The sequence below is a fragment of the Equus caballus genome, chromosome 14 (assembly GCF_041296265.1).
Source record: "Equus caballus isolate H_3958 breed thoroughbred chromosome 14, TB-T2T, whole genome shotgun sequence".
Classification (NCBI taxonomy): domain Eukaryota; kingdom Metazoa; phylum Chordata; class Mammalia; order Perissodactyla; family Equidae; genus Equus; species Equus caballus.
In genome coordinates this window covers 104,953,923-104,969,007 of record NC_091697.1, presented here as the reverse complement: position 1 = coordinate 104,969,007, position 15,085 = coordinate 104,953,923, and the positions used below count along the sequence as shown (strand labels likewise).

General features: G+C 40.1%; 2 protein-coding genes across 8 annotated transcripts in view; one reads left to right on the top strand and one right to left on the bottom strand.

The window, feature by feature from the left end:
• The window catches only part of CERT1 (ceramide transporter 1), a 122,210-nt gene extending 109,396 nt beyond the window's left edge, over nt 1–12,814 (bottom strand). For all 6 annotated transcript variants that reach the window (XM_005599614.4, XM_005599613.4, XM_070234673.1 and 3 more), the window contains exons 1-2: nt 12,174–12,814; nt 7,227–7,361 (exon numbers count right to left, since the gene is read on the bottom strand). In XM_005599614.4, coding sequence (XP_005599671.1) covers nt 7,227–7,361; nt 12,174–12,269 — 231 coding nt within the window. In that variant the 5' untranslated portion in view covers nt 12,270–12,814. The remainder of the gene's footprint in view (nt 1–7,226; nt 7,362–12,173) is intronic.
• Nucleotides 12,788–15,085, top strand: part of POLK (DNA polymerase kappa) — a 73,336-nt gene continuing 71,038 nt past the window's right edge. For both annotated transcript variants that reach the window (XM_070234671.1, XM_001504675.7), the window contains exon 1: nt 12,788–12,924. The gene's annotated coding sequence lies outside the window, so the exon portion shown is untranslated. The remainder of the gene's footprint in view (nt 12,925–15,085) is intronic.

The window sequence follows — 15,085 nt, the reverse complement described above, 5'->3', positions numbered from 1 at the left end:
AGGTAGACAAAATCGGAAAATTGTAGCTATACATCAGAACAGGTTAGCAAATACTCAAATATAACATTAAAGATAAAGGGAAGGAAAACACCAAAACCAAAGCTAACCTTGTCATTTTAGCCACAAACTCACAACACAAGATGAAATAAGATGTGAGAAAAACAACTTAGGAAGAGAAGAAGAAAGGGACTGAATTGGTTTAGTCTAAGGAAATAAGAGGCCATCAGAAAATGGACTATCCTATCTATGAGATTTTGAATACAAACCTCATGGTAACCACTAATCAAAAAAGCAGAACAGAGAGACAAACAATAAACAAAGAGAAAACAAAAAAACACAAAATAAAAAAGCTACATAACACAACTGGTAGACCAAAATACACAGGACGAGAAACAAAGGAAATGCAGGAAAATCAGAAAACGAGTGATAGAATGGCAGCATTAAGCCCTTATATACCAATAACCACCCTAAACGTAAATGGATTGACTTCTCCAATAAAAAGATACAGAGAGGAGAGATGGATGAAACAAGACCCAACAATATGCTGCCTCCAGGAAACACATCTCAGCTCCAACAACAAACATAGGCGCAGAGTGAAGGGATAGAAGATGATACGCCAAGCTAATGGCAAACAAAAGAAAGCAGGTGTCGCAATACTTACATCAGATGAAGCAGACTTCAAGACAAGACAAACAGAGAGAGATAAAGAGGAGCAGTATATAATTATCAAAGGGACACTCCACCAAGAAGACATAACTCTTATAAATATCTATGCACCCAACACAGGAGCACCCAAGTATGTAAAGCAACTATTAACAAACCTAAAAAGAAGATATTAATAATAACACAATAATAGGGGACCTCAATGCTCCACTCACATCAATGGATAGATCATCCAGACAGAAAATCAACAAGGCAACAGCAGAATTAAACGAAAAGCTAGACCAGTTGGACTTAATAGACATATACAGAACACTCCATCCAAAACCAGCAGAATATACATTCTTCTCAAGTGCACAAAGAAGATTCTTGAAGATAGACCGCATGTTGGGAAACAAGGCAAGCCTCAATAAATTTAAGAAAATTGAAGTAATAACAAGCATCTTTTCTCATCACAATGCTATGAAGCTAGAAATTAATTACAAGAAAAAAGCTGAGAAAGGGACAAAGATGTGGAGACTAAACAACATGGTACTCAACAACCAATGAATCCTTGAAGAAATTAAAGGAGAAATCAAAAAAAATCTGTAGGCAAATGAAAATGAAAACATACCATACCAACTCATATGGTTTGCAGAAAAGCTGTATTAAGAGGTAAATTCATCTCAATACAGGCTCACCTTAACAAGAAAAATCCCAAATAAGCCATCTCAAACTACACTTAACTGAATTAGAAAAAGAAGAACTAACAAAGCCCAAAGTCTGCAGAAGGAGAAAAATAATAAAAATCAGAGCAGAAATAAATGCTATTGAAACAAAAAAAGGTAGTAGAAAGGATCAATGAAATAAAGAGCTGGTGCTTTGAGAAGATAAACAAAATTGACAAACCCCTAGCCAGACTTACAAAGAAAAAAAGAGAGAAAGCTCAGATAAATAAAATTAGAAATGAAAGAAGGGAAATAACAATGGATACCACAGAAATACAAAGGATTATAAGAGAATACTATGAAAAACTACATGCCAACAAAATGGACAATCTAGAGGAAATGGATAAATTCTTAGACTCTTACAACCTCCCAAAGCTGAATCAAGAAGAAATATATAATCTGAATAGACCAATCACATGAAAAGAGATTGAAACAGTAATCAAAAGCACCCCAGAAAATAAAAGCCCAGGACCAGATGGCTTCCCCAGAGAATTCTACCAAACTTTCAGAGACGATTTAATATCTATCCTTCTCAAGCTAGTCCAAAAACTCAGGGAAGACAGAACGCTTCCTACCACATTCTACGAGACCAACATCACTCTGATACCAAATCCTGACGAGGACAACACAAAAAAGGGAAAACTACAGGCCAGTATTGCTGATGAACATAGACGCAAAAATCTTCAATAAAATACTGGCAACTTGAATATAGCAATACATCAAAAAGATCGTACATCATGATCAAGTGGGATTAATACCAAGGGCACGGGGACGGTTCAACATCTGCAAATCAATCAATGTGATACATCACATTAACAAAATGAGGAACAAAAACCACATGATCATCTCAATAGATACAGAGAAAGCATCTGACAAGATCCAACAGACATTTATGATAAAAACTCTTAACAAAATGGGATAGAAGGAAATTACCTCAACATAATAAAGGCCATATATGACAAAACCATGGCCAACATCATACTCAATGGGGAAAAACTGAATGCCATCCCTCTGAGAACAGGAACAAGGCAAGGATGCCCACTATCACCACTCTTATTCAACATAGTACTGGAGGTTTTGGCCAGAGCAATTAGGCAAGAGAAAGGAATTCAAATAGTGAGTGAAGAAGTGAAACTCTCGCAGTTTGCAGATGACATGATCTTATATATAAAAAACCCTAAAGAATCCATCGGAAAACTATTAGAAATAATTAACTAAAGTTGCAGCGTACAAAATCAACTCACAAAAATCATTTGCATTTCTAGACTCTAATAATGAATTTACAGAAAGAAAACTCAAGAATACAATTCCATTTACAATTGCAACAAAAAGAATAAAGTATCTAGGAATAAACTTAACAACGGAGGTGAAGGATTTATACAATGAAAACTATAAGACATCATTGAAAGAAACAGATGATGACATAAAGAGATGGAAAGAGATTCCATGCACGTGGACTGGAAGAATAAACATAGTTAATATGTCCATACTACCCAAAGCATTCTACAGATTCAATGCAATCCCAATCAGAATCCCAATGACATTCTTCAAGGAAATAGAACAAAGAATCCGAAAATTCATATGGGGCAACCAAAGACCCTGAATTGCTAAAGCAATCCTGAGAAAAAAGAACAAAGCTGGAGGCATCACAATCCCTGACTGCAAAATGTACTACAAAGTCATAGTGATCAAAACAGCATGGTACTGGTACAAAAAGAGACACACAGATCAATGGAACAGAACTGAAAGCCCAGAAATAAAACCGTACATCTACGGACAGCTAATCTTCGACAAAGGTGCCAAGAACATACAATGGAGAAAAGACAGTCTCTTCACCAAATGGTGTTGGGAAAACTGGACAGCCATATGCAAAAGAATGAAAGTAGACCATTATCTCATGCCATACACAAAAATAAACTCAAAATGGATCAAAGACTTGAAGATAAGTACTGAAATCATAAAACTCCTGGAAGATAACCAAGGTAGTGCACTCTTGGACATCGAACTTAAAAAGGATCTTTTCGAATACCATGTCTTCTCAGACAAGAGAAACAAAAGAAAAAGTAAACAAGTGGGAGTTCATCAGACTAAAGAGCTTCTTAAGGCAAAAGAAACTAGGATCAAAACAAAAAGATAATCCACCAAATGGGAGACAATATTTGCAAATCATATATCTGACAAGGGGTTAATCTCCATCATATATAAGGAACTCACACAACTGAATAAAAAAAACAAACAGCCCGACCAAAAAATGGGCAGAGGATATGAACAGACATTTTTCCAAAGAAGATACACAGGTGGTCAATAAACACATGAAAAGATGTTCAACGTCACTCATCATCAGGGAAATGCAAATCAAAACTACACTAAGATACCACCTTACCCCTGTTAAAATGGCTATAATCACTAAGAGTAAAAATAACAAATGTTGGAGAGGGTGTGGAGAGAAGGGAACACTCATACATTGCTGGAGGGAATGCAAATTGGTGCAGCCATTATGGAAAACAGCATGGAGATTCCTTAAAAAACTAAAAATAGAATACCACACGACCCAGCTATCCCACTAGTGGGTATCTACCCAAATAATTTGAAATCAACAATCCAAAGCAACATATACACCCCTATGTTCATTGCAGCACTATTCACAATAGCCAAGATGTGGAAACAATCCAAGTGCCCATTGATTGATGACTGTGGATAAAGAAGACGTGGTATAAATATAGAATGGAATACTACTCAGCCATAAAAAAAAGACAAAATCATCCTATTTGCGATAACATGGATGGACCTGGAGGGAATTATGTTAAGCAAAATAAGCCAGACTGAGAAAGACAAACACTATGTGATTTCACTGATATATGGAATATAAACAAACACATGCACAAAGAAAATAGTTCAGTGGTTACCAAGGGAAGGGGGTGTGTGGGGAGGGGAGAGGGACAGAGGGAAGAGGAGGAGGAGGAGGAGGAGGGGGGGAGGGGAGGGGAGGGGAGGGGAGGGGAGGGGAGGGGAGGGGAGGGAGGGGAAGGAAGGGAGAGGAAGGAGGGGAGGGGAGGGGAGGGGAAGGAGAGGAGGGGAAAGAGGAGGGGGGACGACGAAGAGAGGAAGAGGGAGGAGGAGAAGAGGAAGAAGAAGATTGCCAACAGTTGTTAGTTCAGGTGCCGATCTTTAAAAGAAAAAGAATGACTCAGTCATTAAACTAAAATAAGAATGAATTTAACAATGAATTAGGTTCTAACAGAATAGGTGGGCTCAAGACACTAAGTTTACCAACAAATAATGTATCTTAATGAATGGTTACAGTAAAGTCACAAATCCTCAAGCCCAGATTTCTTCATATATGAATACTATCAACTTCATAAGGGTGTCATGTGAACAAATTCAACGTTGACATTTATTCTTTGTCTTTAGAGATGAAGTGATAAATAGTCCATATATAAGAAAAGCAAAGGACACCAATTTAACAGAGAAGATTACTATTACATTTTTAAAATTTAACTCAAGTATATACTGCATTTGCAAACTTCATTCTGAGAAGTTCACCAAATTCAGTTATATTTTGCAATTTCCTTGAAATATCTAACAGTGCACCCATGAACCCACAGAGCAAGGAACAGACAAAGTTGAAGGAGTTCAGGAATACAAATGCTTGTGCTTCTCCCTACCACCCATTTCACTGTATTTAAGATTAAGGATCACTCAAATTCTGCTGCCTCATTCATCTTTCTACCTTCTCTACTACTACTTAGCCCAGTGACTACTTCCACTGGGTCTCTTCCTAATCTCTCCTTTCAAAGTATTCAAATTGTCTCACTTTCCTACCCATTTCTTTGACTATGGACCACAATGAAAGTTCTGTATGCAAATACAGATGTAACAAAAAAATCTACAAAGAACTAACACACTGTGTTTTCCTGAGCAGATGCAAAGTCAATGTTTATTAAATTTTTTTCTTTTCCCCAAATTAGCCATGTACTATGACCACAGTCCATAATTCAAGACAGGATAACTATATTAACTCTACAGAAACTAGCATGGTACTCTAGGTATACTACTACTTGGTAAACAATAAAGAAAAAATTTCATTCTTCCCCATGTTCACATCAACATATTTTCAAAAAGTCAAGCATTGTAACTAATAAGCATTTGGCAATATGTAAAAGAAGGAAGGAGAGAAGAACCAAGAAATGATACTTTAAGATTGTAAGCTGGGGCTGGCCCTGTGGTGTAGTAGCTAACTAAGTTTGTGCACTCTGCTTTGGCGGCTTAGGGTTCACAGGTTCAGATCCCTGGCATGGACCTACACACCGCTCATCAAACCATGCTGTGGCGGCATCCCACATACAAAATAGAGGAAGACTGGCACAGATCTTAGCTCAGGGCCACTCTTCCTCACCCCAAAAATAAATAAATAAATGAATAAATTTTAAGAAAAGATTATCAAGTACATTTCTAGCCACTACTCTGTCTTCTAACATGAATAATCATTTATCTCAAGAGAAATAAAACCCCAAAACACTGAACTAGATACAATTTCAAAATACACTATAAGGTACTACATACCAGACAAAATAAATACTAAGCCTTTATGTTCAAAATATTTCCTTAAAATTGTCCCTAAGAATGGAGACTAGTAGTTTCATTCTTAACACTTTCAAACAATTTCTCTCTAAGTCTTTCAACTAAGTTTTTGTTTTCAAATTTTGAATATACAAGAGGGGCAGAACGTATGAAAAATGACGGAAAAATACTGTAAGATTTTCTTTATATGTGTAGCATAAACATATGTGAGTCAGATTTAGATATCAACACAGATCCAAAGTACACCTTTTACTTTTATAAGCAATATCAATTCTATCATAACGTGAATTCTCTTTGAATGTACAGTAAAATCTGTGATTGTTTTAATATATCCATTTTTAGATTTTAACTACAATGGCTCCCTTAACTGAGTTGCCTTAGCCAACACCTTTTTTGGCCTTCTATTAATTATGCCATGGCATGCTGACCACTCGCAACTAGTATGCTATTTTTACTGTATTCAGGCACTAGTGAAGTTATATGTTTAATAAGTCAGTTGGTTGTTCCCAGACCTGGTTATGCCAGTTTACTTGCTGTAGTTCTTACATAACTTAATTAAATATTGTGTAAGTCTATGGAATACAAGTGCAAGAAGAGGGTTGTTTCTTTGTAAACTAAGTTGAACGACTCAACAGAAGATGAGTCATTCTTGGAAAGGTATTGAATTAGATAAAGGTGAGACATTTGTAAAATATTAGGGAAAATTATTAAAAGCCAGAAAGTAACCTATATTTAGGGTTTTTCAAAAGCATCCTTAAGCTTTTATTCCACTTCAGAGAAATCAAAACTGGAAATTGCAAATCATCCTTCACGGATATAGTTTACAAAAGAACAACTTCTTTCAACTCCACCTTCAGAGATGGTGTTAGCTCTACATCAAAAAGTTGGCAAATGAACATAGATTTATATATTTTAATTCAAAATTTTAAAATGTTAAGATGTGTATGTTTTTAATTTTCCTGCTTTTTATTCAATAACCTATAAGTAACTGTCCCAATCTCATGACATACGAAGCCTTCTTTTTTTTTCTGAAGCCCCTGTTTAAGGACTTGCTATACCAACTACAGAAATACTACATGTCTATATAAAATAACAGTATGTAGTAATAAACACTTTTAAAATAACTTTATGGAAAAACATATTAGACTGTATGCTCCACAAGGACAAGGGTCCCTTATCTGTTTTGTTCACTGATGTATCCGAAGCACCTAGAATCGTTCCTGGTATATAGCTGATGCTCAATAAACACCTGTTGAATGAAGGAGAACAGGAACTTACCGTGATGACAGCCTTGTGAATACAGATCACTCCTCTGCAGCCATATTCTGCCTCATCTTCAGATTTGTAGTAACTTAGAGTATTATTTTTCAAAACTACCCAACGATCCTGCCACCCACGAATGTAGTTTGTCCACTGGGGGTGAGAGGGGAAGGAGGGCAGAGAAAAATGAAAAATAAAAAGTCAGTATTTCAGAAATCCAAACTTTCTGAAACAGCAATCAATCTAATTTTAGAACCAAAATGTGAAAAGTTCTAGCTTAATTATAAACAGTAAAAATGATTATAAAAAATGAAAAGTTGAGATTTTCTGGATTACACAATGATTTTAAGCAATTTGTACAAAATTAAAAATAAAATAGATAAATAAAATATAACATTTTCTTCTAATATTTGAGGAACACAAGTGAAGCAGATTTCAGTTAAAAATTCTGCTTCGTTCTTTGTGTCCTCACCACGTTCACGACACTTGAATTGTTTTGGTCCCTGCCATTATTAACACTGTAATAGAAAAGTGGTTATACAGCCTCTCATTCTCCTACATCAAGTACTGCATGGAGCCTTCTAAATCAAGAGAAGTATGAAGCCAATCATGGCTAAAACTCTACTTTTGTTGTAAGTTATTCTTACATGAAAATTTACAATACTTCTAACTATATCAAACTAAAAGTACTAGATCATTAATCTTTAGTAAGTCCACATCAACTTTATTTTTTCCTCTACAGAACTCAGCATTACATATTTAAAATAGTTAATTCATTTTCCAAGTTTCTCTGAAGATCTAGGTTTCAAATCCAAGAGTAATAAAATACTACTAATATAAAACTGGTTTTCAGAAACATACTTGGATTAGCTGTTTGCAGCGCATACAAATTGTTTCCATGTCGCTCTGCTCAAGCCTTGCTGCACACTGAAGATCACAGTCAATAAACGTGCAAAGGCAGAGAAGGGTGACCTTTATGGGAATTCTTGATTTTGCATACTTTTAATGCTCTGGGAGTTTTAAGTATGGATAGACAATTCCAAAAACTAACTCAAAATGCACTGTTAGAAATATACTGCACTGGCTCAGGCTTTTTAGGCACCGAGAAATCTTTACTTTCCTATTCCCTAATTCAGCATGTTTGAGATGGTTCAGCTCTTAAGTCTTCTAAGCCCCATCATTACAACCCCTCCCTGAGAGTTCAGCCATGCTGGCAATTTAACTCCTTCTTCCCTAAGGGCTCTCTAATCACCATCTCCTTATTTCTAACTCTCTATGACTTACCACCATTTAGACACCAACTTGAAATAATGATGGTGACATACAAAACTGAATTCACCTCCTCCCTATGTTGCTATTTCTTTGGCTATACTGCTACTTCTGCGCTCATTGAGATTCAAACCTGGCTACAGTTCCTGTACTGTATGGACAGAGTAGTAGATACAACATCAGAGAGACTCAGCTACTTTACTAGTTGTGTGAAGAGTTTTGACAAGTAATTTAACTTTTGTGAATTTCAGTTTCTTTGTTATTTCAATGGCTGAATAAAATCATGAATACACCTACTATATTCATAGGAGATACTCAATACCTGACAGCTCCTTATCAATCTTTATAGCCTTCATTATCAACTCCTATTCATCTTTTCTTCATATTAAACTCTTAAATTTGGCACCTCCTCTCAATTTTCAATTAATCCAATCAAATTATCAGGTTCCTGGATTCCTGAGGTTTAATAACCTTACCTCTGGTATCTTCTGCTTTTTATTTCATGACTTACCTAGTCTTATTTACTTATTAGGCATATTTGCTTTCTCACGTATTCATCTCATTGAGCCTCCAGCTCCAAAACTTACATGGACAAGTCCCTACTGCCTATAATACAAATTGTTTAGATTGGCAGACCTTAATCCTACCTTGCTTCCAATTATTGCCTGTCAGAAACCTAGTAACTGCATGACTGTGGTCAAATTACTTATCCTCTCTGTTTGTTTCTTTATCAAACTCTGCCTCTCAGAGTTGTTAAGATTAAACAAGAATAGATTTAGAACACTGCCAGGCACACAGTATTTTCTCAGTTGGAGGCAGAGTTATGCAGAGCTAATAAAGCTTAATCTTCAGCACAGCTCACTAGAAGAGGCCCCTTCCAAAGTGACAGAAGGAGCCTGAGCAATTTTGTGTCCCTAATTTTATATTATTTTCTTACAGAGGACTCAATAAATTACTTAAGTTTCAGGATCCTTTACTCAGTAAATGTTAGCTCCTATTACTACACCTAGAAGACAGATTTTTGCATTTCTCTACCCTGGTAATGTTCCCTCACTCTTCCCCATTTAACTAATAGAGACAAAGCAATATGTTAGACACTGCAGAAGAATCAAAGATTCCTACTCCCAATAGTCCAGTAAGCATAAATTCAAGAGGAAAAAAAATACGTTTAGAGTAAGAGACAGAAGCAAGTTACAAATAAAATGCTATGGGAATTGAAGGGAAGGAGATGTGGAACAGTTGGCAAAGTGAAAAAAGGATTCATGGAAAGAACAGTATTTGAGATGGACTCTAAAGATGGATAAATTTCAGCCAACAGCCAACAGTTAGGCTTGTGGAGAAAGAGAAGATAAGGTAAACCTTGAAGGATGGAGGGATTCAGAAGAAGCTGGATGAGATTTATTTGATCCAGGTTTGGTTGCTCTCCAGTCCTAGGAAGGCGTGAATCTTTTCTTATCCCTGATCCATCCTGATATTTGTTATAACTACCTAGAATTACTGCCTACCCAGTACTTTTGAAACCTACGTGCTTAAGAAGCGATTCCACAGAAAATATGTTTCAGAGGGAATTCCATGTATTTTAGATTATCATATGGAAAAAAACCTTCGGACTGGTATATTTCTAACATAAGTTTACTCCCTCCTACTGTTTCAAATTCGTTCCATTTGGGCGTGGGGAGAAACAAAACAAATTAGTACTGGGACTTATCTACTTTACTCAATAGAAGGAAAAGAACAAATGCGGAATTCTAACTCTTGTTTAAATTACCAGGTGAATACAAAGGGCTCAAAATATATATGTACTTTAAATTTAAAAACATGTATTCAATATAAAATACTTTTGATTAAAAAGCTTCCAGGAAACAGTATATATAACCATGAATTGTTAAATTTCAGGGAAATTTCCTTCATCACCATTAACAAGAATAATACCAAAACCTAAATTCTTGTTGCTTCTACGTATACAGCAACATTGAAGTTATTTACCTACCACAGAAGTGGCCAAACACTGTATTTCTATGCATTTAAATATCAAGGAGATAGTCTTCCATTTTTTGTCATACAGTATACCTACTACACTGCTCTGTATAGTGAATACTCAGAGCACTGGTGACTCTTTCCACCAGTCACTCCAATTCTCCCCGCAAAAAGTGATGGTCAACAGGTCAAAAGTACAGCTTGTTTTGTAAAATACTAAACACCTCCACAATACTAATTTGGAAGTCTGCTTCTCATTTATTGAGAAAAACTACCAGAATCACTGAGAAGCAAAGAACTCATTTCAAAACACGTCCATTTGAAAATGTATATACCTATATTACACAATGTGTTCAATACAGATTCCTAAATTACAAGATACATTTAATCTAAAGAAACCCAGGGACTTCACTTTATTAAAAACCTTTCACTGAAATTCCAATTATGATCACAATACCAACACACACAATTTTTCTGCTATGCCAATAAAAGTTAACACTTGCAAGCCTTAGTTCTGACATCTCACGCCTTTCTCACCAGCCTTCCAAAGACAATATAAAAGCCTAATAAGAAACAATTTCACAAACGATGTCCAAATGCTCAGCCAACGCATGTATACTGGAAGTAGGGTGATTTCTTAATAGCCAGAGGCTGCACATGACTTAGTATCTTATGACGGACCAGCTTGTTGAGGGACTGGCCGCACCTCCCCCTCTCCCAGTTAACTGCTAGCTCCAGCCTTTTCTAAAAGTTTAACAGGAAGGGAGAAGGAAGTAAAAAAGGCAATGTGAATCTTCTCATAGCAAAAACTCAAAACAAAACAAAACAAAACCCCAAACCAAAAATGCCCCAAACCATGTACTATCAAAAAAAGATCCCCCACCTTCTCTCTTAAAAAAGGCCTCATCTATTTTAACTAACCAGCCTTCAAGTCCTACAACTATCTGCTTTGCTAAAATTTTGAAAAACGGGTTTTCAAAAAATACAGGAAAAGCAAGACGTCTTTTCTTTACTCTGGCCCTCTGACTGCAAGAATATTTTATTATTAAATAATTCTCTTCTTCCCGGACTAAAGGTCGGTCTCCTTCTGACGTGTTCCAAGTTACTATGAGCATTTCTTGTACCTATCACGTGCCGATTCAAAAGTTCTTTTCTGACCTGGGGTAAAGGGTGAGGGGAAAAGTACAAACGTCCTCCTCACTGAGATGTCACCACTTCTGACCTGGCGTAGTTCACTACCTCACATTTCAGCACCAAGCCGAGTTGCTCCGGCTTCTGTCTCAACAGCCGCGGCCGCAGAGCGCTCAACCCTACTCTCCCTCGGCATCTCCCGACCACCCTCGTTGGAGGTCCGACTGGCATCACTCCCATATCCAGCCGTTCGGACACCGCTGTCGCCCATCCCGGATTCCTATCCCCGGGACAGCTGCCGCCCTGGGTGCGCATCTCGTTCCCACACTGGATCCGGGGTTGGGACACGTCTTCCCAGGCTGTCGGCCGCCGAGCCCAGGGCAGGCGAGGAGGACGGCCCCCTCGCCACCCCCACGCCACCCCTGGCCCGGGCACTGCCGCGGCAGCCCTCAGCTCCGCACTCGGCACATTCCGCGGCCCCCGCCCGGACGGCCCGCGCTCCCGCCCGGCCCCACCCCACGCCCTCCGCTGCTCGCCGCGCGGCAGGTGAGTCCGGGCGGGCGGCCCCCGGCCCCGCGGGGCGCTCACCTTACTGAGGACCCCGCAGCGCTCCACCGGCAGCCTGCACTCCGTCTCCGGCTCCTCCTCCGAGCCCGACGAGTTCCAGCTCTGGTTATCCGACATGGAGGCGCGACAGCCGAGCAGGAGCCCGGCCCCTGCTCCCTGCGCTGCGCCGGAGGAGGCGCCCCGTGCCCGGGGTGAAGGGTCGGGGGATGGCGAAGGCGAGAGGGCCCGCTCCGGCGCGGGGGGGAGCTGGAGGAGGGACGAAGTCCACCCGCCGCGCCTGACACCGAGCGGACCGGGGAAGGAGGACGAGCGGCGAGGGAAGCCTGTCCTTCCAGCCGCCAGCCGCCGCCGCCGCCGTGACCCCGCGCTGCGCCGGCGCCGCCGCCCGAACTCAGCCCGGTCGATGCCAACCTCGACCAGAAGCAGAAGGGAGGAAGAGCGAGGAGGAAATGCAGCCGCAGACCCGAGTCCACTCAGACCTCCGCTACGCCGCCATCTTCCTGCCTGGCCCACTATTTACCCTCCCCTCCCCTCTCGCCCTGCGCCCGCCCCGTCTGACGTCCCCGCCCGACGTCTGACGCGACACGCCGAGGCTCGGGGGTGTCCTCCCGCGCCTACCTCCGGCCCTCCCGGGTGACGCCGGCGAGACGAGGGGGAGGGGCGGAGCGAGGAGGAGGGACGGGGGTTGCCGCCGCGCTGCATTCTGGGGAGGACGTTGCTCCGTCAGCCGCGCGGCCTCTTGGGAGTTGTAGTCGCAATTCTGAGGCTACGGGTGAGTGCTTCGCGCCTCGAAGGCTTGTCGCCTTGGGGACGGTCAAGCGGTGGGTGGGCTTCCTGTGAGAGTTGCGTGACCCGTCCCCTCGGCCGCGCTTCTGTCTCTGCCTAGCGTGTTTGTGGCGAGCCCGCCGGGCTTGCGGGCCCGGACGTGGTAACTCTCCGCTGAGGATGGCGGGCCTGCCTCCATGGCGGCTTCCCGAAAGCCCGGGAGCATCTTGCAGCTCGCGCGGGCGTGGTGTGCTGGGCGCGTCCGCCTCCGCCACGGGCCGGGGGTTTGCCACCTGTCTGGGTGCTTTCTGCCAGACCTCCTCTGGCAATTTCGAAGGGCTTCCACCTCGCTCTTTACAAGTTAGACTTCACACTTGACGGTTCCCGCTCTTGGAAGGAAGCGGTTTCAGTCGCTTCGCGCCAGAGCAAGCCCTTCGCGTTGTTAGATTTCTAGTTTTTATTGTGTGGAAAATAATTTTGAAGATGTCTGAGAATAAATGACGTTTGAAGAGCTTTTAAAGCAAAACAAGGATGTGAGATGATCGCCTGGAGTTTTCTCTTGGTCGTGAATGAGTCTCTTCCTGAGACCCAGGTTAACCATCTCTACCGACCTCCCTGTCTCTGGAAGACGGGAAGGGTTGGGCGAGAAGCTTGCCTGTGGCGGGGGGACCGGAGTGCGGTAGTCGTATTGAATAATAAGGGCTTAGGCCGCAGGGGGCTGGCTTTAAGACCAGAATTAGTGGAAGGACCCATAAAAGATCTAACAGATCTTGTCTAGTGTTTTTGCCTACATTTAAGGATAACTTTTATTGTGAGATCTTTAACTGTGTAGCTTCAGTTCTGTTCTGTCGTTTGCTGCTTTTACATCTTGCTAAGTTCCTAATAATTACCAACACTAAAATTCCTTATGAAACCTTAGAAAGAATACCTGCTTACTGCAGGGACGGGAGGATAGGAGTGAAATCACCAACCTTGGGGAAAAGGCACAGTGGCCAGAAAGAGCTCTGGTAGCGATAGAGGCCAACTTAACCGGGGTCTTTCCTAAAAAAAACATAAAGACGGGAAGTGTCCCTGCGAAGTGTATGTTTCAGTCCTCTAGATGGGCACTTATAGATGCTGAATCTATGTAAATAGGTTACAAATCATTTTTCCATTGTGAAATCTAGTGATAATAATTGAAAGCCATTCAGATGAATAAAACCTTGAGATAAAGCTTTTGAAAATACTCTTTATCAACCTGTTAATTAAAACAGTCCCCAGGTTATCATTCAAAAGAGAAAAAAGAAAAAAACCCACTTCGCACATTTTTTTCCTCTTTATTCAATGACTAAGTTATACCTTTGGAATGTTAAATACTGTAGCAATTAAGTTTTACTTTGCCTTCCGATTGCCTAAATATAGTTAGACTTCCTATTTCTGATTGTTTTAAGCTCTAGGTTTTAAAATGTCATTAGTCTCAATAAATGATTGTGAATTGTTGAGAAATCCAGTTCATAGTGCAATTTAGAATCATGGGAGCATAGCATATGTTTATTTTTAACTTGAGCTTTCTGTTGTATGCATTTCCAAGTTGTGTGTGGTTGTAACCGCCAGCACTTAGATCACTAAGCTGCCCACTTAGTAGGAAATTGTTTCGTTGTATTTAGCATTAATATGAGAGAAATTGCCTTTTTTAAAAAAGGTTTTTGCCACATTGTTCCTCTATAGTTACAGGATTATTTAAGAAATTTTTTTAAGTACAGAAGGATTTTTGTATACTGATTACCACATTCCAGGTTGGGATTCTCTTCATTTCTGTTGATGGGAAGGAGCTGTGATACAAGAATAAAATACGTGAGCTTTCTCTCTGTTCTCTGATGAGAGTAATAGCTTCTGAGATTCCTCTCTTACTAAGAGCCTTCCCCAACCCTCTTATAAGTGTTCTATATTTTCTCTTTTAGTAATTTTTTTTTTTTACTTTTAGAACTTGAGCCCACCTGGAATTTTTTTTTTTTTTTTTGCATGCAATGAGGTAGGAATTTGATTGTTTTTTAAGGACCCAGCCACTTGGCCCAACAATTCATTGAATAGTCTATTCTTACCCTTATATCTGTGTGCTCTGCAAAGTCTCCATATACCTAGGTCTGTTTCAAGGCTCCATTCTTTTTCATTGATCTGTTTGCCTGCCT